This window comes from Megalopta genalis, chromosome 3 (genome assembly GCF_051020955.1).
Source record: "Megalopta genalis isolate 19385.01 chromosome 3, iyMegGena1_principal, whole genome shotgun sequence".
Taxonomy (NCBI): domain Eukaryota; kingdom Metazoa; phylum Arthropoda; class Insecta; order Hymenoptera; family Halictidae; genus Megalopta; species Megalopta genalis.
In genome coordinates, this window is record NC_135015.1 from 17,064,831 (window position 1) to 17,091,598 (window position 26,768).

Consider the following 26,768-nt stretch of genomic DNA (forward strand, 5'->3'; position numbering starts at 1 on the left):
GGACAATTTGGGGAAAGGAGATACGTTTATTCGAGCCTTGCAGCTCGTTTTTGTAATTGTTGATAATTCGTAACTATAAAAGGAGGCGTAATACTCAAATTAATCGTATCTCGTCGTCCCAAATTGTCCATTTCTGTGCGCAATCTAAGCGTCAGTAAGGGAGACATTATTGTACAGTAATGTCTCTCTAATTGACGCTCAGATTGTCTACAAAAATGGACAATTTGGGAAAAGGAGATACGATTATTCGAGCCTTGTAGCTCGTTTTTATAATTGTTGACAATTTATAACCATAAAAACAAGCCGTAAGATTCGACTAATCGTATCTCCTCTTCCCAAATTGTCCATTTTTGTGTGCAATCTGAGCGTCAGTAACGGAGACATTACTGTATTCTGATTCTCAACGAGAGTTATCGTATCGAATAAATACCTCATAAATGTAGCTTTGAAATCCGAACAATCGTAGATCGAACAATTGCAAAAATTAAAACAACAGAGTAATATATTTTTATTAACAACGGTATCGCATGATACAAAGACGTAAAGAAATAATAATAATAATTCGATTCAATTTGTTGTTATAGCATATTTGTTGTTATGCGCGTGCAGCTATTGCAATATCTCGAGGTGAGACTCTAAAAAGAGTGTCTCAAAGAGTTAAGCAACCGACTTAACGTCGGTCTTAACACTTTATCGACCGCTAGCCTATTTATCGGCTTTTCGATTGCCAATGCTTATCGACCGATAGCCTATTAATCGACTTTTAGCTATCGACGGTTTTCGCTTCTTTACTGTTTTGTTAGTAGCTGACCTCCTGTATGCTGACCTCCCCATATCCTTATGAATTATAATTATAATAATTATTATTATTTATTATTATTTTTAAAGGAATAAGCACAACACAATGAATAGCGAAAATTTAGCCGGTACTGGGAGCAAATGCGCGCGCGACTAAGCCAGTCCTTACTGAGTGGCAGCCTCAACCACGACCGGACGATAAAGTGTTAAGACCGACAATAATACGCACGAAGATCCACGGATCTCCGATCGTCGTCGGCTCGCTTTCGGCGACCGTTTTTTTTCCTCCGAAAGGTGTCACGGGGTCAGAGCGGCTTTTGGCCGGCTCTAAACGAATCTTTGCCGCGAGGAGAAGGTAAAGCGTTCGTTCCGACGTGAAACGTTATCGATCGGCGGCAACGGGAAAACCTGGGACAGCAACACAGCGCGTCGGTTCAGTGTGCCGGCGTCGTCGCTGGCGGAAGTGTCGAGAGGGAAAGTGCAAGGCCCCGGCGTCGCGACGCTGCCGTCTCGCCAACGATGTCAATTAGATGATCGTCGATCGCGGCACTGCTCGTGCTTGACCGAGTCAGCTCGGGGTGCATCGTGCTGCGTGCTGCCCGAGGCCGTCGATGCCATTTCACGATGCATCGGGGAACGATCCGTCGCGAAGCCAGGAGACAAAGCTTCTCTCTGGTCTATTGAAATATTCAATGAAATCAAAGAAATCGATTATGGTATCGATTGCTTTTCAATCGCGCTTCACCGATTCCTGAACCAAATCTGTATGCTCGATCTGCAGAGCGGACATTCTCGTTCTCGAATCCGCATAAATCTTTGGGGCAAAGTATAAAGGAAGAGTATAAATCGATGAGAATGACGTAGATTATTATTATTTATTATTTTATTTTATTGTTTTAGATTATTATTACAAAAAATTACGAGAACTTATGAACTTAATACGGTGTCCACTTTGCTTATTTGATGCTCAGAATCTAACATTTGGTCACATGTTGCACTGTAACCTTGCACTTTAACTTTGCAATCTGAGAGCTTTTATCTATTCATTTATTCATTTATTTACTTATTCATTTATTTATTTATTTATCTACGGGTAAAAGAAACTCATTAGTTAACGTGTACATATTGGATGCAAGGATGCAGGATGCAAGTGACTTCGAAATGCTGTAACTTCGCGAAAAAAAATTGCAGCCACGTTCCCTTTTTTTCAAATTAAAGGTGAAGAATGAAACTTCATTCGCCTGTGAACGGCATCTACGAAAAAAATTTTACAAAGTCTGTGCATTTCGTCGAACTTGGCAGTTTTCAGCGTGACAATCCTGGCCTCGTATTTAAAGGGTTACAGTGACGTGGTAGAGGTTTCGAGCTTTCATTTGTATATGTTAACGCCGGACGGTTTTGGTTCCCGAGATAGAGTGACCGCCGCTTGAAATCGTACACCTAGGAATTCCGCTGATTTTCACACATAAAACGTGACAATTGTAGGAAATTACTAAAAACGCATGTGTATAAACATGTAGTTCAATACATAATATATTATTTAATAAATATGGTTAATAAAGGAACGAAACTCTTTCAATCATTATTAACAAGTTAAATGAAACAAAACTAAATAAACGTAACGACAAAGTTTATTTAATTTACTAATAATAATTGTCCAAAGTTTCGTTCTACGATAGTTACATATTAGATAAAGAAGTATTAAACTACATATCTATACACTTGCATTTTAGTCGCGTTTATCTATATATGTTTTTATATTTATATATATATATATATATATATATATATATTATTAATAATAATATATATATTATATTTATAATATATATTTATTAACAATATTATATATATATAATTAATATATATATATATATATATATATATATATATTATATAAATAATATTATATATAATATATAATTATTAATAATATATATTTATAATATATATATTATTAATAATAATATATATATAATATTATTTATATTATTTATATTTTATTTAATCGCAATTATCGCGTTTCGCAAGTGAGAATCGGCTGAATTCCTAGGTGAATTCCACGATTTCAAGCGACAGCGTGTGCATTCACAAAAATACATTCCAAATCTAACGTACAATATTTCCTGCTTACAACGCGAATGTTGCTAGCCTCTGCGATGTGTTCTATAGTACACGTTACACAGTTTTAGCACTGTTTACATACGGAGTTGGTGTGGTTAGGTGGGCGGAGGGGTGGCAAGGGCCGGCCCGTTAGGCCTGTCTGAACATATACACAAAAAAACATGCGAGGTGCAGAACGTTGCTGGCGTAGTCGGGCCGGTCTAACGACTGCCCCCCCCCCCCCGCCCTTTCACATACCTAATCCCAACTAACTTTCTATGTAAACAGTGCTAAAACCGTGTAATGTGAACTGTAGGAGACCACAGAGAAGTAAGCGATTTATGTTGTAAACATACATTATAATATGAAATGTATTTTCCTTAATACAGTAAATTCTCCTAAATTTACAAAACTTTTTACAATTTTACAGACAATTGGTCCCCGCGGTTACGCGGCTCGTTCTTATAGTTGTTGACGAATATAATCGACGTCTGTAAAAACGAGACGCGAGACTCGAATAATCGGGTCTCCCCAATTTGTCCATTTCCGTTTGCGAGCTGAGGGACAATTGGGGAGAATTTACTGTATCTCGAAAACGAAAGGTGGTAACATATAAAGGAAAAAGTTGTTAAATAATCTTGATAGCTGTTGGAATTTCAACGATGACCCACCTAACAGTTTTATGGCCCCTTGCGAGGGTGAGCCGTTGCCTACAGAGGCCCAGGTGGGCCCAGACGACAGTTCAAAAGTAGACACCGAACCGTGAGGTTGCCACCTCGGGATTTTCACCAACACCAGATTTCTGTATCTCTGTAGTTTTGCAATATATCACCATCACTTATTTTACTGGATACGCGAATGTTCTGGAGTAGAATTTGTAACTCTAAATAAAGTGCTTTTGAGTATCCTTTCATTCTACAACAATAGCATATCTGAAGGTCGGTGGAATCGCTGTTGAATAATTATGTTGTCCCGATTATAAGAACGAGACGCGAGACTCGAATAATCGGGTCTCCTCTTCCCCAATTTGTCCATTTCCGTTCGCGAGCTGAGGGACAATTGGAGAGAATTTACCGTATCTCGAAAACGAAAAGAGTCCGGCGGTAACATATGAAAGAAAAAGTTGTTAAATAATCTTGATAGCATATCTGAAGGTCGGTGGAACCGGTGCTGAATAATTATGTTGTTCCGAGTAAGTATTAATAATTACTAATAAGTACTACTGTTTCGTTGAATAGGCAAATATTACACTATGCTGTAAGTATTCGGTTCGAGTAAACGTATTATTAATAAGGCCATAATGATTTTGCGGCAGAATATTAATTAAGTAAAATAAAAACTGATACATTGCAACGAATCTCAGGCACCGTGGGAGAAATTGAACAACCGTGACCGTTCGGACCCGTTCGAACGCGTTCATACAGATACGAATGCGTGTACATCGCGGCGCAACTTCGACCGAAACAAAGTTGGCCCGCTCGTAAAACATGGTCCGATGCTTCCGGGGTGGGACCGGGGCCTTTACGAGTTTCCACGGTCCGTCACCCTTGATCCCCTCGACGCGCGTCACGCAATTTCGTCGTTCTACCTCCCGGGCCGGCCCAACCTCGCCGGGCAGCTTTGCGCACCTCCTCCTCCTCCCTTTCGTGTTCAGAATTTCGAAGCACAGCCACCCAGGACTCTCTCGCCCTCTCCCTTCTCTCTCCCTCTTTCTCCCCACGCAACATCGTTGCAGCGCTGCGTGGGCCGTAAGTCATGGTAGGAGACGAATGACAAGGGGGAGATTATCTGGCTCCAAATTGGACGAAAATCAAGAGGAAGCATTATGCAGCCTGAGTCATCTGCTATCTTTCTCGCCGAAAAACATCACCGCTCGGTTTTAATGGCGCGAGGAAATGAATCGGGGACGAAACGTTCGGATCGGATTATACGTTTTGCGCTTTTTAACGCATTCGCGGTCCGATGCCGCCGATACGCCGACACTAAATTATTAGCATAATCGTGTACAGGCGAGAATATATATATAATAATAAAAATAGAAAATCTGTTATTTAATTAAGTCCCCGCAACATGTCACGGTAGCGTAATGATTTTTATTTCAATTCAAGTTTTTTAGTGTATTATAAATATGCTGCTGTGGGATTTTATGGGAATCAATAAATACAAGATTTTGCGCGTTTATTTAAACGCGCGAAGAAGGCTTTATTTAATAAATAAAAGGCTTCGTGTTATATATGTATAAAATAAATCACACTAATTCTTAATATAATATAATATAATATAATATAATATAATATAATATAATATAATATATAATATAATATAATATAATATAATATAATATAATATAATATAATATAATATAATATAATATAATATAATATAATATAATATAATATAATATAATATAATATAATATAATATAATATAATATAATATAATATAATATAATATAATATAATATAATATAATATAATATAATATAATATAATATAATATAATATAATATATATTCTATCAAGAATAAAGAATTAGTGTGATTTAATTTATATATATACAACACGAAACCTTTTATTTATTAAATACAGTCTTCTTCGCGCGTTCGACAAGCTTGCCAATGGCAAAAGAATATTTGTATTTTTCGTGCGACTTCATTCAATGCTTAAACATTGAGAACGCACGAATCGATTTATATATATTATATTTAATAACATTTACGTTTTGCAGTTACGTTTCGTTTTCTTTATTATTCGATTGCAGATTTTACGCGTTTATAATGTCGTCGAACTATAAAGACAGAATTAGAAGCAAGTTCGTTCTACATTGTTCTCGATTTAACAGAATCATTAACAAAAGCGATACCGTTCTACTTAATCGACACTTAACACGATTTACCTTGAAAATTCTTATGCTGCATAAAAATCCGTGGTCTAGCTGTTCTACCACAAGAGGTTGGTAGAAGTGCATCCACTTGCCGACAACAGCACGCAGCCGGAGCACTCTTACGTTCTCTCTTCTTTTTTTTTTCTCTCCTCTCGCGTACAATGCCGATGCTGATCTGTCGTTCGACGAGCGGCGATCTTTCGATTACGCTTTTCCGTGGGGGGGAAAATCAGATCGACGAGCGCGGCGATCTTTCGAGTCAAACAAACTATCTATCTGCGAAGAGCGCGCGCAGCGTTATCAGCGAGGCTACCGATCGTCTCGACGATCACAGGGAACGATTCCACACACGCACACACGTCCAGATAATATCTGCGAGATTTATCGGTCGCTGGAAAGGTCAGTTGCTCGCGTTCGGGCATGCGCGCGATTCGCGGACAGCCGGCAGCGGCGGTTTTCGAGGGCCGATAGTGTTTTTCGAAAGACAGAAGCCGGCTGGAGGGGACCGTAGCGGTCCGTAAAAGTGTGCGTAGACGCAGTTGATATATATGTATAGACTCTTGCTCAAGTTTGTCGCCCCTTGCGAAAGAGCTGCGTTTAACCAGTTAGTTGTTTTTCACGGCATCTTCGACATACGCCACTTTTATAACATGTATGATTTAATAAAGGATATCGAAGTATATCCTTTTTAATCGGTTAGCTGTTTTCGACGAGTATACTCGTCACGAAGAAAGGACGATATTTTATGCTACGATGAGTATATTCGTCATGGAGAAGTGGCGACATTTTGTGCTCCGACGAGAATAATTGTCATAAAGAAATGGAGACATTTTGTGCTCCGACGAGAATACTCGTCATAAAGAAATGGCGACATTTTGTGCTGCGACGAGAATACTCGTCATAAAGAAATGGCGACATTTTGTGCTGCGACGAGAATACTTGTCATAAAGAAATGGCGACATTTTCTGCTGCGACGAGTATACTCGTCGCGAAGAAATGGCATACTTTATGCTCCGACGAGTATACTCGTCGCGAAGAAATGACATACTTTATGCTACGACGAGTATACTCGTCGCGAAGAAATGGCAACATTTTATGCTACGACGAGTATACTCATCGCGAAGAAATGGCAACATTTTATGCTACGACGAGTATACTCGTCGCGAAGAAATGGCAACATTTTCTCCTACGACGAACATACTCGTCACGAAGAAATGACATATTTTCTCCTACGACGAGTAATACTCGTCACGAAGAAATGACATATTTTCTCCTACGACGAGTAATACTCGTCACGAAGAAATGACATATTTTCTGCTACGACGAGTAAACTCGTCGCGAAGAAGTAGCGACATTTTATACAATGACGAGAATACTCGACGAAACAGCTAACTGGTTAAGTTAAGCGAATAAATAAATAGTTACTAATGAAAAATTTAAATATGAACCGGTGAATCAATTCTCAACACCGAAGAATTTCAACGAGATTGAAAAGACAGGTGCACGTGCATGATTAAGTCGATCACATTTCGATGTTGCTCTCTTGCAACATTTTCGATCCCTGTTATCAGCAGGTCGTTATCCGGGTTGCATAATCGTTACCCGCCGGAGAGCGGAATCCCCAGCCGCCAATTACGAGAGTCCCGGACAGGTTAAACCATGTGCCGGTGGTATCGGCGTCGAGCCGATCGACGCGTTAAACTGCTTCTTGATAGCGTGAATTAGTCGCACGGGTAGATCATGGCTTGTATACCTCGCTGCACGAGAGAAGCAACAAAAACTGAGATTACGCTTCGATAGTGTGTTTGCAACTTGTATATTCCAATAAGGAATCGGCCGTCTGCAAACGCGATGGAAAGTTTACTCCGGAGGTCTATCCTGACACATCTCGGATGCTACTTTGCCAACGAACCAGTCCGCGTTATTTAACGAGCCTGATTTCTTAATCGAACGAATTGATTATCAGCGGATCAATGAAACATCGCATACGAGCGATAAGAATGCACTTTTTTGAACAGAACTTGCACGGGAATCACGAACGAGGTAGAATTTTAATTCGATCCACGGCTAATTTTAATGGTGCAACATTTCTGTCGCGATTATGCGCGTCTGAACTTCAGAAAATTTTCGTAAAATATAACACCATTACGTAATTAATGAAACACTAATTAACGTTTAGCAAAATTGAGTCGGTGAACTATAAAATCGCGAAGATATAAGAAGAATTTAATAACGCTGTTGCACTATTTGCAACTTATCGAAACAATTAAAAGGAACAATTTATGTTTATTTAATTTCTGCTTTTTACAATCGTCTTGGAAAAGTTTTATCTTGTACAGAGATCAGCAGACCAATTGTTAGACTAATCAATGAATGAATTGTGTCTAAGAAAAGTTCGATAATTTTCGTTTAAATAATAATTTCAAAAGAACACTTCGCCTCGCACTGATTTAAGAATATTATTAATTAATATTATCAATTCTAAGAATATTATTACATAAAAATCTAATATATTAAATTTTTTTATGCAAGAATATGCGAAGCAAAAGAATAAAAGAATTTAATGTATCAAATCTTTGTATACAAAATAAGCAAAACAAAAGAATAACAAAATTTAATATATTACATTTTTTTTCATACAATAATATGCAGACCAAAAAGGAATAAAAGAATTTAATATATTAAAATTCTCTATTCAAAAATAAGCAAATCGAAAGCACGGCAATACTTTGATATTTCTCATTGGACGAACACAAAATTAAGCGTGCACTGCGGATCTTCGTGCAAAATGAAAATTGTATCTGTAAATAGTAACAACAAGTTGTCAGATAAAAAGTCCATTTTTCCTTCGACAATTTTAGCGACTTGAAAATAATTGTACACATAATGACACTCGTTAATTCTCTCAATCTGTTTATTGTATTAAAATTGACTCGTTCATTTTTGTCATAAATGCATAAAATCTGCAGAGTCTAGTCATCGCACGGTAATCGGCTCCGTCGTCTTACATCGGCGAAAAAGATTAATTTTCAAATCGGAGTAAATAATTCCGCCGGCTATATACGGTCGACGGGGCACTCGAAGTGTTAAACATTTCGCAGCCGTAGGTGTCGCACCACCTGCACAGCAATGGAACGCGCATTAGGGATACGTGCCGGCACTCGGTCGTAAAAGGGTCTCCGCGCACGAGATGCCACCCGTTTCTTTCACTCGGCGGCAGTCACGGGTCTAAGAAGACGAGGAAGCGGCGATCAAAGAGGCGCGCTCGGTGTCTTCATTCATATTCCTAATTAGCGAGCGGATGAGCACTGGTTCAACAGAATCGGCGCGGCTCCGTGGCTTCGTGGCTCGCGTGTGCGCGAAAATCACGTTTAATGCGTGGCGTCTGCGAAAGAGGCGAACAGCCGCGAAATGCAAATCGCGAGCAATTTGCATTCCCGGCCGGGCAATGAGTACCTCGGGAATAACACAACGTGTTTAACCAACCGAGATCCGTTCGGCTGCCTCCGCCGCGCCGCCGCAGGTGATCAAAATATTCCGAAAACACCGAGCTCCCTCCGAAATTCGTCATTCCTCGCTTCCCGGAGACGATTAACTTGCGCCCGAAGCTTCACCGTCGCTTCCGCGATTTAACTCGTCACGGAGAAGCGACAGCATCTTTGTGAGTCACGACGGCACACAAAATCTATTCGAAGATCGAAGCTTCGAACTTGGCGATTTTCGGTACGACGAACGTGGGTTTACGTTGAAAGGGTTACAGCGGCGAGGGTGCGTCCAACTTGAAATCGAGGAACGGTATCTTGAAGTAGAGGTTTCAAGCTTTAATTTAAGGAAAAACGTTATGGTACCGCGATGATTTCTCGCGGTGTTATCGTCGGTCGAAGTTGGCCAATTTTTATCAAACATTTTTCTATGATATCATTTTCTTGAGCAGTTCGTGTAAAGGGCTGTGCGCGTTGAATGCTAAATAAATAAATAAAAGACAAGAGAAAGATCGCTTGAACGGCTGAGAATTGTTAAGAAAGGAATAAAATTTCGTTTCGAACTTTTACGTTCAGCAGACCTTATTCGAGAACAGTGTTCGACGAGTATACTCGTCACGGAGAAGCGGCAGTATTTTGTGTCACGACGAGTATACTCGTCGCGCGTAAAAAGCAGCGACCATTGGCTGTTTAAATTGTAATTTCAGCGAAAACGAAAACATATTCTCAAATTTCAGGATGTTTAGAATATTTTTAGGCCGATCCTACGGGAAGTTGTTTACATTGTTATAAAAATAAGATTAGAAAAGAATCGCTCTACAGCAGCAATTCGAATTTTTAACTTTTACAAGTATTTGATTATTTCCTGCGTTTTTCGTTTATTATGTATGTAGCATACGTTAACGTTACGCGAATAAGTAAATATTAGTAATAAAATTGTTAATCTTATAAAATAAAACCGTCTTTTTGATCCAATATTTTAACAGCGACGCTTACTTCGTGTTCGACGAGTATACTCGTCCGATTCTCGCGACCATCTGATCAATAGACACGTTTCCAATTCACCAAAAACTCCGCGAATTCTTCATGGTCGAAACCGCCGATGCTCGTCCTCGGTTCGTTTCTTCACGTGGCCGTAAATCCGAATCACGTCTGCTAAAAAAACGTCTGCGGGGGCCCATCGATTTTTACGATTCAACAGAATCTCCGAAAGAAAGAGTTCCGGTGGAGCGGGAGAGCGCGCGGTTCAACGACGTTCGCCAGTGTTAAAATCGCAAAACGAAACGGTCGACCACAATGGCCGATGAAAAATTGAATGAAACGGCAACCGTCCTCTCTCTCTCTCTCTCTCTCTCTCTCTCTCTCTCTCTCTCTCTCTCCCATGTTTCCCCGTACGAGGGAACGATAACGCGAAAGGCAAATAAAACCGACGGGGGACCGGCCCGGCGCGCCCCGGCGGCTAATGGAAAGACGAAACCGAAGCGGGTTTGTCGCGGTTCGAGTCGGTATTTCTTGCCCGTCGTCCGAGAACCGAGCCTGTCCGAGGAAGAGACAGCGCGCGTCCACCGCCATTGGTCAGCCTTCTCGACTTTGTCAGCCCGTCCTTTCGCTACGCTGAAACCTAATTACCCGGTCGCGAAGATCGTCTCGCAAATTTTCGGACGGCATAAATCCTTCCGCGTACTTCCGCATTCGGCGTTGTTCGTTGTTTCGTGAATCGGATTGAGAAATGCAACGATACAATAATACAGTAATTAATACAGTAATGTCTCTCTAATTGACGCTCGGATTGTCCATAAAAATGGATAATTTGGGAAGAGGAGATACGATTATTCGAGCCTTGCGGTTTATTTTTATAGCTATAAATTGTCCACAATTATAAAAACGAGCCGCAAAGCTCTAATAATCGCATCTCCCAAATGATCCAATTTAGTGAACAATCTGAGCGTCAGTAAGGGAGACATTACTGTACAGTGATGTCTCTCTAATTGACGCTCGGATTGTCCACAAAAATGGACAATTTGGGAAGAGGAGACACGATTATTCGTCCCTTGCGGTTTGTTTTTATAGTTACGAATCGTCAACAATTATAAAAACTAACTGCAAGGCTCGAATAATCGCATCTCTTATGTGATTAATATTTTAATATTTAATATCAATATTGATATTGTTTATATTTAATATCAATATTGATATTGTTTATATTTAATATCAATATTGATATTGTTTATATTTAATATCAATATTGATATTGTTTATATTTAATATTAATATTGATATTATTCATGTTTAATATTAATATTGATATTATTCATATTTAATATTAATATTGACATTATTCATATTTAATGTTAGCATTTATATTAACATTAGTGTCAATATTAATATTAAACAAATTTAACAGAAAGAAATTGAATATTAAACAAACTAAATTAATATTAATATTCATATATCAAGGGGTTAAGAATATACTGAACAAACGAGGATCGATATCCGGTAAAATTTAGTCATATACAGTTAAAATTTATATTAAATACACGATACAGGAAAACGTATCTATTTGCAGCGCAGACTATGCAGTCTCGGGTGCGGAACATTGAAATCTGACCGGTCGGCGCGAGGGGTTGAGGAAACCAGAGGAAAGACAGTTAATATTTCGTGAAGGGGGGCGGGGGTTGCAGCTCCATTTTCGACAAATACGCCGTGCTAACGATACAACTTTACGGCAGTGTCCCATCTAGTGACGAAAGCAACGATCAAGAGGCAGAATGGAACACGTCGCACCGGACAGCATCCGCGCGTTTTCAAGCGGACTCCGAACGGGGGGAGGGGGGTTGGTTTCGGGATCTGTCTACGAAGCGAAGCTCTGATGGTTGCGGGACGGGGTTCGCGAGACGCCGAGACAAATGAGCGATATTCAGAGCGTCAGAAAAGTGACGGGGTGCGCGCCGTTAGGCGCATTGAAGTGCAAATACTTCGTTCGATACTGGAACGTATGGCGGCAAGCCTGGGAATCTAATGGGGTTGATGCGGGTATAGTCATCGTGCGCTATGGACCGTCACGATTTCATCTTAAAACGACGCACTACCCCCGCTGCTGCCAAAAAGTGTTCGAACACCTTTACGAAACGGTGTAACATTTTTTAGATATAATTTAATGGTGCATGCGGGTTGAAAAACCTTTTGTCACAGATAAAGTAATAACAAAAAAGATTGGACTAAATGACTGTTTTAATAACTGGACCGAATGACTTGTGTTTCTTTTTTACACGTTAAAGAGACTAGTTTTTAGTGTACAATAAGTAAAATACTTTTCTTTTTTACAAATGAAGTAATAAAAACAAAGATTGGACTAAATGACTGTTTTAAGAACTGGATCGAATGATTTGTGTTTTTTTTTTTACACGTTAAAGAGACTAGTTTTTAGTGTACAATGAGTAAAATACCTTTTTTTTAATTTCACCCTTACCTGGAATGATAAGAAAAAATAGATAGCTTACGTTTATTCGACTCTTTGTTTATCCGAGCCAATAACGTGAGTTTAAAAAATGCAGTTTTACAGAGCTCGGTGACTTATCAACATTAGTTACCTTTACTTATTTATTGTTAATCTTTTATTTTTATTTACTTTATTAATAACATACTGAAAATTTCATGGAAATCATGGTTGACGTAACGAGCAGCGAACAATTGAAGATCTTGAAAAACGCAGCCTCTTCAACTACGAATTTTCTCCTTCAATTTCAAGAAATCGAAGTTGACATCTTGTAAAACGTATCTCTTCTCTTAACACTATTAATGATTTAAAAATAACATGCTCATGCCATTTTATTGTCTTATTTTTCTCATAAATTCGTCGAGATCTCGAAAACGCACATTTTTAAATTGTCGTTCCAGGTTCGGATAAACGGTTAAAGAAAAAAACCCTAATTTTGTTACTCCTTATCGCCATTCCAAGCAATAGCAAAATTAAAAAGGACAATAAATACTCCCGAAAATTGCCCGTCATTTTTGTCCGCGAAAATGGACAACGTGGGAAAAGGGGACACTAGTTACCGATTATCAACAATTAAAAAAACGAGCTAATGTTAACCCTTTGCGTTCGAGCGGTGACCCCGAGGCACCACTGAAATTGTTATATCACTTTCCAACATCATATTTATATGAACAAAGTCTGACTTAAAAAATTGTCGAAAGTGTAACAAGTGAAACTCTTGTACGAGTCGCCACAAGACTCAATTTCACATGCATAAAATGCACTTTGCCGTATAAAATAGGAATACTATAAGCGAGCAAAATTATTTTTCATTCACGGTTGAAACGGCTTCGAGCGCAAAGGGTTAATAATCGCATCCCCTCTTCCCAATTTCTCCAAATGATCCTCGTTCTGCGAGTTCAAAAACCGAGTCGTCCGGCCACGCGGACGGACGCGAACTGGGCCCGTCGGAATGGAAACGAAAAAAACACAGACTCACCTCCGTCTTCTTTGGAGGGACTCGTCGCAGTCCCCTTCTGATGGTCCGCGAAAATGGGGAACACGAGTACCAATAGGAACAAAACGGTCCAGGCGAAAGACCCGGTGTGGCTCGTCCATGAAAACGGTCTCTCGGTCCGCGAGTACCACCGCACGTCGCTCGAGCCGCAGCTACTTGGCGAGGACACCGAGACCGACGACGACGACGACGACGACGAAGAAGAAGAAGAAGAAGGAGAAGAAGAAGAGGAGGAAAATGACGCAGAGAAGCGGAAAGAGGAGGCTGAAAGTAATTTGGAGACGTAGAAGGAAGAGGGCGTTTGAGCGTCGGCCCGGGGCAACCAGTCTCGTTGGGACGACGTCCTGGACGACGACGACGACGGCGCGGCGTCGCGACGCCTGGTCCTGTCCGGCAGCGGGTCGCAGCGGCCGCGAAGACGCTCGCAGAGGTCGCAGCCGCTAGCAGTCCGTTCGCTGCGAGCCGGAAGCGTGGTCGCAGAGGAGGGAAGATGGGAGAGGTCGGCGCACTCGGCGGCGCCGCGAGTCGACGGGCTCGGCGACGGCCTCGACGGACAATGGCAGTGGCAGGTGGTGGCGTCGACGACGGCCGCGATCTTCCAGCGCGCGTCCGTCGCTCCGGAGGGCTCCGAGGGCGGCGCCGGGGCCTCCTCGGCCGGCTCGGCGGGCCCGCGCGTGCACCGCGCCGACTTCATCCTTCCTTGGGGACCAGAGATTCCCCCGCGGCGCTCTCGTCAGGACAAAGGCCGCGACGTGCTGACGACGTTGGCCCAGCCCCGATCACGCTGCACAACCGCGGAACTCTCGCTGGGATTCCTCCGCGATCGCTGAGCCCGAGTCTCGCACCCTTAGAGTCGCCGGGACTCCTTCGGCTCTGGGCATAATCTCGACAGCGCGACTCGCCCCCTTTCGATCCTCCCTCTCGATCGCGCCCCGCGATCCCTGATTTCACCGATTCACGAGTCTGTGTCTCTGTGAGAGGAGGTGCGCCCGGTCTCCGCGCTAAGACTCGTCCGGCTCCGGGCTCATCTTCGCTGGCGGTCGATCGTCGTACTGAATCGCGGGATCCACGCGGCGCGGCGGCGGCGGCGGCTTGCGATCACCGGCGAGATCGAGCGCCGTCGATAGTCAGAGGCATGTTGATCCCGCGTTTGATCCCGTGTCACTGACGCTACGCGACGCGACGCGACGCCGACGAGGCTCCGCCGGAATATCAGTTGGCCGCGCTCGAAAGACAATGCCGGTGGGTCGGTGGGTCAAACGACGCCATCGGGCGATCTACGGCGAGCTGCCCTCGCGACCTCCGCCGGGGGGCACCCACAGCGATCGATCCACTCGCGCCGAATATTAAAACCTGCGGGTCGCGGTCGCGCGGACCCTGCAGCTTCTTCTCGCGCAGCTCTTCTTCTCCCGTTGGCTCCGGCGACGTCTACTCGTTAAGGTCATGCCACGTCCCAAGATACACAGGCATCACCTTCTTCTGCGTCCTCTTCGTGTAGCTGCGTCCCTGGGATCCTCGATTCGCTGACTCGCGAGACAAACTAGAGCCAGGTCTCTATCGGCTTTTCTTCAGCGTTTCAACGTTCTCTTTATTTCTGTCTAGCTTTTCTGTTTGTTCCGATTTCTTATTGTTCTCTTTTTCGTTCTCTCTCTTTCTTCCGCTTTTGCTTTCTCTCTCCGCCTCGCCGGAACTAGAGAGACTCCATCGAGATGTCCTGCCGCCCGCACTCCGCTTATCCTGCAATCAGAAAACCGTGGCTCGTGAATGATCCGTCCGCATCGAGTACACTGCTTTGTAGCAGATTTCGGGGTTTCTACGATTTCGCGAAGGATCGTTTCAAATTACGTGCATTTTTATTTTACGGACATTTTTAGCGAGCCTGGAAATGCGAGCTCTCTGTTAACCATAGTTTGACCATCGTTCGAATTGTATTCGAATAAGTATTCATCTATGACAATTATTCGAATGAATTCGTCGCAGTCGAATAGTTTGTTCGAATAACAATTATTCATTATTCGTGACAAATTATTCTATTTATTTATTTATTCGAATCTTTTCTTATTTTTCACTCGAATGAATTATTCGAACAGAGGTCGATAAATTAATCGAACAACAATGCCAATAATCGTCGGCTGTTTTTGTTTTCACGTGATTCTATGAGAATATATTTAACCCCTTGGCATACCATTTTTTTCGCAGTTACTGCGATTAGAAATTTTTCGATTGCAATAATTTCTTAGAGGGGAAAGAAAAACGATGCTTATCGTGTTCCTAAGTTTACTTGGATGCTTAAATATCGACGACGAGAGAATGGAATTTTATTACAATGTTAAAGAACGGAATAACATTTATATTGAATAAATTATTACTAGAAATTTTCATGACGAGTCGGACTCGGGATTTATTAATTACCGGGGGGGGGGGCGTTAACACGAATTATAATAATCGCTTATTCGAATCGCTCGGCACCGGTAAAAAAAATATATTTAGTTATGCGTCAATTTACCCAAAAGTAATAAACTTTCCATACGAATTCTTGTACGAATAAATTTCGAATGAATTCTTCTTCGAATAAAATATCATTCGAATATGAATTCTTCTTCGAATAAAATATCATTCGAGTATGAACTCCGATTCGAATAAAATATCATTCGAATATGAATTCTTCTTCGAATAAAATATCATTCGAATATGAATTCTTCTTCGAATAAAATATCATTCGAATATGAACTCCGATTCGAATAAAATATCATTCGAATATGAACTGCGATTCGACTAAAATCTTGTTAGGATAAGTTCTTATCTGGATAAATGATTCGATCGGATGTTTGTCCGATAGCGCCGAATAAGATTTCGTTCGGCAGTCTGTATCCGTTATCCGTCATCCGAGCAAAATTGTGCACATCCCTGGGAGACGAAATGCACGCTCGGTGTTCCGTGTAAATTCCGTTCGTTCGACAGATTCAGTCGTTTATTCTCAATCCGACACCGGTTGCACCGGACCGCGAATCGAGCCGGCGAATATGTATGTACAAGGAAACAGATTTCCGCACGAATTTTACGAACGAGAACGTCAATATTTGTACCTGGGGCTTGCGTGGAATATAATCGAGCCCGGCCGACCACCCTTGCCAGCCGCGAGCTCTCTCTCTGTCCGGGCGGTTAACAAAATCGCGCGCAATTAGTTAGGAATCCGAAATACTTCGTTCGTAGAACGTTTAAATCGTTCGTTTTCTCTCTCTCTCTCTCTATCTCTCGATCGATTGAAAAATCGAGCCGACGAAGAATACAAAATTTCTACTCGTTCGCTCTCTCCTCGCAGTCCTAAAAAAAGACTAAGTTTGGTAGAAAGTATTTGTTCGAAATCGCGAGCATGAAGATTAAATGATTTCGGCGTGAAATCGCTGCAAAGAAAACTGCATTTATCAGAATATTACACGACTTAAATAATTATATCAAAAATTTGCAGGAATCGCTGCAAAGAAAACTGCGTTTACCAGAATATTGTAGGATTTGAATAATTATATAAAAAAATTGTAGAAATGGCTGCAAAAGAAAACTGCGTTTACCAGAATATTGTAGGATTTAAATAATTATATCGAAAAATTGTAGAAATGGCTGCAAAGAAAACTGCGTTTACCAGAATATTATACGACTTAAATAATTATATCAAAACATTGTAGAAATAGTTGCAAAGAAAACTGCATTTATCAGAATATTACACGACTTAAATAATTATATCAAAAATTTGCAGGAATCGCTCCAACGAAAACTGCGTTTACCAGAATATTACACGACTTAAATAATTATGTCAAATATATACGATTAACGGGAGAAAATTCCCTTCGTTAGATTACTATGACAGTATCTTTGACGAGCGATTAGCACCTAAAAAGAAGCAGACTGCGGATTTTTGCGCAAAATAAAATTTGTCCGCATCGATTGCAAGAGCACATTGCAGCTACGTGAACATTTGTGTTCGTTCTTAATCATTTAACAAAGTTCAAAACGGTACAACGGTGTATGAAAATTCGAGAACACCTTCGAAAGTCAAAAAAAAACACCATCTTTTTTCATTTCATTTTCATTTCTGTCGCGCGAGAAAGTATTTCTAAAGGGACAGACACGTCTGCGGGAAATCGGGATACGGTTTTACCGTATTAAATGAAAATCGGAGTGCTCAATGGAAGCTTCGTCGAAGCAAAAATTGGCTGAAAGCCGCGGAAATTGGGACGTCCATCCTAATCGGTACGAAAATCACGCGCCTAGTTCTCATAGAGAAGCGTGTTCCAGTGCAACGAGTTATTCACCGCATCCACGAGGAATCGATGATTCTCGCAGCCTATAAATTCGGTTAAAATTGGAAAGGCCGCGCGCGAGAGAGCGGCGAGAGGTCGAGCGGAGCCGAGGGAGCCAAGAGAGAGAAAAAGAGAGAGAGGGAGAGAGAGAGACGAGCGGCGATGAGCAATATTCCCGAGGATCCCGAGATGAGAGCATCATCATCGTCCAGGAATGTTTGTTTGCGAGGTCCACCGCCGCAGAACCGACAAACGCCGCTTTTCATTACGAGGCCTGGCTACGCGAAACCCTTCGCAGCATCGCGGCCCGTCCGCCCTTCCGCTCCGTTTCCCTCTGTTTCCCTTCGTCTCCGCCCGCGTCCGCTCTCCAACCCCCTCCCGTACACCTTGACCGGCGCTCGACCTGAAAAACCAGCCACTCGGACTACCAATTGCTGCTTTATCGATCTGTTATCTTTTATTTCTCCGTATAAAATCGCAGACTAATCTTGATCCTACTTCAATCGCCAATCAACCGATCGCCCCACCCACCCCCAACCCTCCGCGGCGATCGGAACCATGGGCAATATTGCGTGTATCGCGCGTCGCCGCATTTCCAATGAACTCTTTATTGTCACTTAATTTATTTATCCCGGCCTTGCAGTAAAAGAACGGCGAAAGGGAACGATAAACAGAAAGAAGAATAAATCTTTCTTTTTCTAAACATTGTGCATTACATCGATTTACCGGTCAATAATGCGTATATGAAATCTTATTGATATTAGTAAATTACCAGAATAAATGTTAACTATATTTTTTTCAGTTAGGCCGAAGTAATTATCATAGTGATTCCAGCAACACTTTCGCGAACACCTATAGTCAAAATGTATATGAATATTCAATCGTTATTTTCTGATAATTGTAATGAAAGAAATATTATATTAATATTATAGAAATAAAAGAATATAAATATAATTCATATAAATATAAATTCATATAAATTCTGATCTAGTCAATAATAAAAAGTATCTATCCTTGAAAATATCAATAATAATAATAAGAATAATAAGAATAATAATAGCAATATTATATCTCAAATTAAAATTGAAATAATTAGCAAAGGAATCGGAAAATATATCAAATTTAACATAAACTTTCAATATCGAAAATTCTTCGTGCGACATTCTCCATAATTTTCCCTTATTCCGGAGCATCGTAAGTCTAATTTAAAAACAGAAAAAAAGGAGTCATCTCTAATCTCATTTTTCGTTCTACGATTTTGACGCAAACTCGATCATTTTAACCGACTGTGGGGCGGCGTCGCGACGCGGTGTCCTTTAGGCGGATGCATCGCGACGACATCATCTGCGCGTTCGTTCCGCCGCCGGTTCGTTCCACGCTTCATAGCCGGAGACGATCTAATATTAGTTCCACTGGTCCGTGAAATCGCAACTATGTTGTCGCGATGACGGTAGTTCCTCCCTCGCTACCCCGCGCCGCCGCCCGTCCGCCCCATCGGTCCGCCGTGGCACGGTCCTTTGACGTTTCCGTTCCGGCCGAGGCCCGTAATTAATAATCAAACGGGTTCGTCTTCTTTGCGAAAGGACCACCGTTTGCCCGCTGGAACGAATGGGAAAACGGCTCGCTCCGACAACGAAACGACGCGGCGTCCGTCGTCCGTCCGCCGGGAATTTCACGGGAGCCGGCGCGCGGCGATACCCGCGATTTCTGCTCGCTCGAATTCTCCCGACATTCGCCGCCCGGCGGCGTCGAGACTTCCGAAATTCGGATGAGAATGAGATCGGCCACGCGAGAATTTCTTTGTCCACGCGACCGTTTCTTTAATTTCTGCTGTTACCGTGGAGACAGAAATGGAAACTCGTGAACCCCCATCTCCCACCCCCGTACGCGCTCGAGATTAACACGGTCACCACTGTCGTCGTTTTCATCGCTGCCACATTTTCGTCGCTTCAACCCCTTGAGTACCGTTGCCAGATTTGCGAGACTGCTATTTGTTCGTTATTACTTATTCAGTCTTCAGTTATTTGTTCTTATTCGTAATTCTTACTGATAACTGAAAAGTTGGAGAAAGGAAACGTTTTTAATTCGCTGTAATTCGTCAACCCTTAACTGTTATTGCCGGTTTGTGAAACCGCTGTTTGTTTGTTAATTATTATGCAATTACTTATTCACTCTTAATCATAATTGTAAGAAAAATGGTAAAAATGGTAAAAAAATCAATTAAAAATCGTTTTTAATTGACTTTCACACTTCAACCCTTAAGTACTGTCGCCGATTTGTGAGACCGTTACTTAGTCAGTTGTTTATTCATTTTTATTCGTGATTGTTATTCATAATTGCAAGGAACATGGTAAAAAAGGGGACGCTTTTTAATTCACTTTAACACTTCAACCCTTAAGTACTGGCGCCGATTTGTGAGACCGTTACTCTTAGTCAATTGTTTATTCATTCTTATTCGTGGTTGTTATTCATAATTGTAAGAAAAATGGTAAAAAGGGATGATCTTAATTCGCTTTAATACTTCAACCCTTAACTATTATTGTCGGTCGGTGAAACCGCTATTACTTATTCGTTCTTATTTATGATTCCTATGCACTATTGCAAGAAAAATGGTAAAAAGGAATGTTTTTAATTCACTGTAACAGTTCAACCCTTAACTATTATTGTCGGTCGGTGAGACCGCTATTACTTATTCGTTCTTATTTATGATTCCTATGCATAATTGCAAGAAAAATGGTAAAAAGGAACGTTTTTAATTCACTGTAACACTTTCAACCCTTAACTATTATCGCCGATCGGTGAAACCGCTGTTTATTCATTATTTCTTATTCAATTACTTATTCGTTCTTATTCACGATACTTATTCCTAATTGCAAGTAAAATGATTTAAAAAAGGGAACGTTTTTCGTTCACTTCAACACTTCAACCCCTAAGTACTATCGAGGGTTCACGACCATTATTTTTCCTAATTGCAAGAAAAATTGATAAAAATGAAAGTCTCTCACTCGCTTGCACCTACTCGATCGAACTCGTACCTCTTCATTATTAACCCTCAAAGAACCAACAATTAATTTTGATGTTTCATTTAGCACTTTTATGTCAACAATATCGAGCCGTACGCATCAAAGTATGAAGTCGACGAGTTACAACGCATACATCGCTAACGATTGAACGTGTCCAACGAACGAACAGCCGCGATACAAATAAGGGTTGCTGCGACGCCGCGAAATCGGATCAGCCTCGCGATTCACGGAGCTAGTATTGCGCAGGATGATGCTAACGATCGGCGTTTATCAGCCTGCTCGGCCCTGCAAGGTCCATTGAACGGGTCACCGGCATTCCTGCGTAGCTATTTTTAAATCGTCGCAACGGGCAAGGGTAAACGACGAGAATCTCCGTTCGGCAGTTAAATGCAGCGAGCCGCGCGGCCCGCACCCCTGCACGGAGGCAAGCCGAGAAATCCGGCGCCAGCGTCGATCGAGGCTGATCGAGCCTGATCGAGGCTGATCGAGGTTGATCGAGTTGGAACGTTTCGGCGCGGCGGTGTCGGGCTGGGACGCCGGCGCGGACAATTGGCGGTTCTCTCGGTCGGATGACACCCCGGTGTCGTAGTCCTCGTTGTTGTTGTTGTCGTCGTCGTCGTCGTCGTCGTCGATGCCTTCGTTGTCTCTCGCCGGGTAGAGCGAGCACGACGGAGAGGAGAGGAGAGAGCGGCGTCGTCGGAGCGGAGATTTAATCGAGCGGATCCAGAGCGGGTTCCAGAGGCGCGCGCGCGCGCGTGCTGCCGCGTATACGGCCCGGCTGACCCCTTCATACGCAATAAATCAATTATCGCTCGTTACGAAGAAAAATGGACCTTCAATCGAATCACGTTACTTAACCCGAGTGTCATGGTAACCAGAACGGTGTTTTGCAAGCACGCGCCCCGTGGACCCCGGCTTTCGTAGGTGCTTAACGACGGAACTCGCCTGTTGATCGGCTCGAGCCGGCCGAACGAACGGCTCGAACCGATGCGACGCGACCGGGGGGCTCGTGCTCTCCACTGACAAACGGCCAATTTCATTCCGATTCATTCCCCGGCCCTGGCCGGGCTGTACAACCCTCGCGGAGTCAAGTGCCTTTAAATGCGATTCGAATTTTCGAGGTCGTTCCTATCGTGCGCCGGTTCCTCGCTGCGCTTTATTGCACGCGTTCGCTGGAAATCGTTCGCGCCAGAAGCGCGAGAAACGGCAGTCGCGGAATAGTTCATCCCCTCGGCTTAGATTCAGCAAATTAGGAGCGGTGAGATAAATGTTTGGAAAGCTTCTCTGTATTTTATTTATCGTATAAATGCAGTAAGTCTGTAAGTAATGATAATAAGTAGAAAATAATGAGTGAAATATGATAATAACTGGAAAATAATAATGAATGAAAAATGATAATAACTAGAAGATGGTAATGAGTAAAAGATTAGAATAACTAGGAAATAATAACGAGTGAAAAAACAATAGTAACTAAAAAATAATAATTAGAAAATAATGAGTGAGAAATGATAATAACTGAAAAATAATAAAAAGTAGAAAGTAACGAGTAAGAAATAATACTAACTAAACAATAATAACCAAAATAATAATAATAAATAGAAAATAATAAGTAGAAAATAATCGGTAAGAAATGATGATAACTAAAAAATAGTAATAAGTAGAAAATAATCAGTAAGAAATGATGATAACTAAAAAATAATAATAAGTAGAAAATAATGAGTAAGAAATAATACTAACTAAACAATAATAACCAAAAAAAAATAATAATAAATAGAAAATAATAAGTAGAAAATAATCGATAAGAAATGATGATAACTAAAAAATAATAATAAGTAGAAAATAATGAGAAAGAAATGATAACAACTAAAAAATACTAATAAGCAAAAAATAGTGAGTAGGAAGTGATACTAACAAAAAAAACAATAACGACTAAAAAAGCAACAGCAACTAAGAAACAATAATAACTAAAAAGTAACAACAAGTAAAAAGAAAACGATAAATAAATCCTTTCCTCTTTGCAAGTAACGAACCTTTGACAGAGCCGCGTCATGGTGGGCGTCGACCACGAGATAATCTCGTAGTTGACAGTGAATGGGTTTAACGCGACGATAACTATTGTTTGTATCGGGTTCGGGCCGAACCCGATGCTAGAATGAAATTCGTGGAAGTCGAAGGACGACGACGCATCACAATGTTGCATCTCGTTGCAACAGCGAAGAACATTGAGCGGCGATGTTGTGTAGGTGTCACGATGTTATCGAGATTTTTATGGTCGCCGGAACGGCCGTTGAACGCGTTAAATGCATAAACGACGACCGCGAAACGGCGGCAGGGTGGTGGAAGGGGGGAGCAGTTCTTAAAGGAAGATTTATGCGGACCGATTTTCTTCCGACTATACGAGCCGTTTATTTTGAAAGTGGCATAAGTCACTTTACCGGAATGAAAAGTGGTGATTTTTTGATGTTTATACGAAATTATATATTATAATATATAATATAATAATAAAATAATAATATATACTAAATATAAAATAAATATTAATATATATAATATATAATAAATATATAATAATTATTATAATAGTAATATAAATATCAGTAACCATATTATTATATAAATATCAATAAATAATATAAATATCAGTAACCATATTATTATATAAATATCAATAAATAATATAAATATCAGTATCCTGAGATAACAAATACAAGTAAATCTTCTCGAAAGTTAGCGTCCATATTTTCAAACGTGTTAAAACGCAAACCCTTAAATATATCGACTTAAAAACAAAAAGTGACTTATGCCACTTTCAAAATAAACGGCTCATATCGGCGGGGAGGTTCGCGTCGGGGGACTTTAAAACCGAGCGCGGCCGAGATCATAAGAAGAACGGTTTAAAAGTGGCGGAAAGCAGTTCGACCGAATTGTCCGTAAGAAGTGAAAACCGCGCGCGGGGGGACGGGGGGACAAACTCACTCGGTTTCCCAACGAACTGCGCGCGGTACGATCCGTTGTGAAACAACAGCCCGAGCCCCGTATAAAGTGTCGGCATGCTCGATCGGCATGCATAAGAGAGTTTTAGGGGACGACGTCGGCGTCGGCGACGAGAAATCGAGGAGCGGGAACGGAGCTCGAAACGCGCGAACGGCCGTGTTGTGTAGGTTTTTTCAAACTGGTCCCGCGGCGCGCGGAGTTCAAAGGTTCGAGAAAAAAATTGGGTCGTTCGGAGTTTCGGAGTTCGGCTCCCCGAGTAAAACGTAGACGCGACCGAGGAACGGGACGCGATAACGCAGGAATGCGGCCCGACATAAATTTCCGCCGAACGTGGATCCGCGACCGCTCTAATTTCATGCGGCGGGACGACCACTGGGTCCCAAGCAGGAAGAACCATATTTATTAACGCGTTTGCTATTTTTGAATGGTTGATGCTATAAAGGCTCTTTCTTGAGAAACGATCCAATACGTCCCTTCGTTCGTTTTTCTTACGAACACGTGTCGTCTGCGAACGGGTTAATAAATGCTAAAACATTGAGTTTACGTGTTGTATAAACTATAATATAATAATATAATATGTAATAATAATTATTATAATAGTAATATATAATAGTAATATATATATATATATATGTAGTAGTAGTAGTATATATGTATATATATAGTAGTATAATAGTAATATATATAATACTATTATAATTATTATTATATATTTATTATATATTATATATATTAATATTTATTTTATATTTATTATATATTATTATTATATATTAATATATATTATAATTAAAATAACTTCGACTGGAAAGGGTTAATATTTATTTGCGAAATATCGACGTTATCTGTGGGGGTGCGTCGTACATATATTTTGCGTCGATATTTTGCAAATAAATATTAACCCTTTCCAGCCGAAGCTATTTTAATTCGAAACGCAAAACATGTCTTCTGATCTACACTATTTCCATTTTATATGATTTAGTACGATTTATTCGTATGAAATTGAGCTTATCGGCAAGTACAATACTTGAAATTTTGACAAATTTTTAAAACATAAACGAATCTGATATTCTTACAATTATTTAGAAAAATAGTACAGCAACTTTTAGTGGCGTCTCAGAGTCGCCAAGGGTTAAAAAGGGTTAAAACGTCGAGGTTACATATTATACGAACATACATTATAATAATGTATACAGTAATGTCTCCCTTACTGACGCCCAGGTTGTCCACAAAAAATGGACAATTTGGGAAGAGGAGATACGATTATCCGAGCCTTGTGGCTCATTTTTATAATTGTTGACAATTAATAACCATAAAAACGAGCCGCAAGATTCGACTAATGGTTGTTGGGATACTAGGTTTAAAGTGCAATTCTACTAAAACCAAAAAAAAACAAAAATATATTCGTAAATTTTAAGATATTCTGAATACTTGGATGAAAAATTATAAACGATTATTACGACAAAAAAAAACTATACGTACAGTGTCCAGATTGGGTATCATACTTTCGCTTACTTTTCAAAGTGGTCAAAGACAGCAAGCTGGTCAACAAAAATCCGGGGGACAGAGGCAGGCTCTCCTGCCAACAGGGTTGCCGCGGTAAAAATGGAGTCGCTCGAAGCATGAAAATCGAGACGACAGGCGATCAATGGGCGCCGGATCCTTAGGGTGGCGGACACGTTACAGGAATCGCGACGAACAAAGAGAGCGGCGAGACCGAGTGGCACGAGAAAAGTGGAAAGGGGTCGTTGACCAAGGCGCGCATAATCACGAAACTCGTCGCAACGCGGTCGATGACGAGACCCGTGCCTCCTTAATCAGGGTCTCGTTCGCCGACAAAGGGAGACAACGGCCGCGGGATCGTCGCCGGTGCGCGACCGTCCTGGAACATCTTCCGAGCGGAAAACGTGTTCGTCTTCGGCGAGCGCGTCCGGGTGCCCGCGTGACCTCGGACCGCTCAAATACTCGCGCGAGATGCAAATCGAGCGTTTCGCGCGTTGTCGCGGGGCCGCCGTCGATTCTTATCGGCCCGTTCCAGCGAACAGATTCGTGCCGATCGACACGGTTACGTAACTGCGGACTGCGTCGCAGCGATTGAATATTAAATTTCCGTTCTGTAAAGCGGGTTATACGTAATTTACCGATGGAAATGGGCGCGCTGCGAAAGGCTCGCAGGCTAGACAGCCCGAGGTTGGCTGGAAGACGGACGGAAGGGGGAGGCGGGGAATGAGGATTCAGACGCTATTAATCTCGGGACGCGGTGCGATGCCGAGTTGACAAGCGGTGAGTCGAGGAATATTGTTCGCCGCGCCTCCGTGCTCCGCTGATGTTGATGCGAGCAACTGTTCCGCCGCCTTGAGAATTCTTAATGCAACGAGGAGACGCGGGCGAAATTGTTGCGTGGAAAATTGAACGCCACCTCGCTACGATGCAATCCGCGGATAAGATGAGATTCGTAACCTCTGCACCGTCGACTATCAAGCCGCTAGCTTTTTTCGGGCACGCAGCTATTGTTAGGGCGCACCAATTCTGCGACCGAATTCTTCTAACTTTTTCTACTCGTTTTCCTTTATTTTCTTCATTGCCATTTCCTCTTCGGCACTGCTTGTGTGTCTCTGATAAAATCTGTCATCTATTGTATTTTTTTTTAACTATATACCTTTATTATAGCTTTTTATATTCTTATTTGGAACG

General features: G+C 41.5%; 1 protein-coding gene across 4 annotated transcripts in view; it reads right to left on the bottom strand.

The window, feature by feature from the left end:
• Positions 1-26,768, bottom strand: part of InR-2 (insulin-like receptor-like) — a 238,848-nt gene that overhangs the window by 105,749 nt on the left and 106,331 nt on the right. For all 4 annotated transcript variants that reach the window (XM_076520213.1, XM_076520215.1, XM_076520214.1 and 1 more), the window contains exon 2: positions 13,742-15,496. In XM_076520213.1, coding sequence (XP_076376328.1) covers positions 13,742-14,453 — 712 coding nt within the window. In that variant the 5' untranslated portion in view covers positions 14,454-15,496. The remainder of the gene's footprint in view (positions 1-13,741; positions 15,497-26,768) is intronic.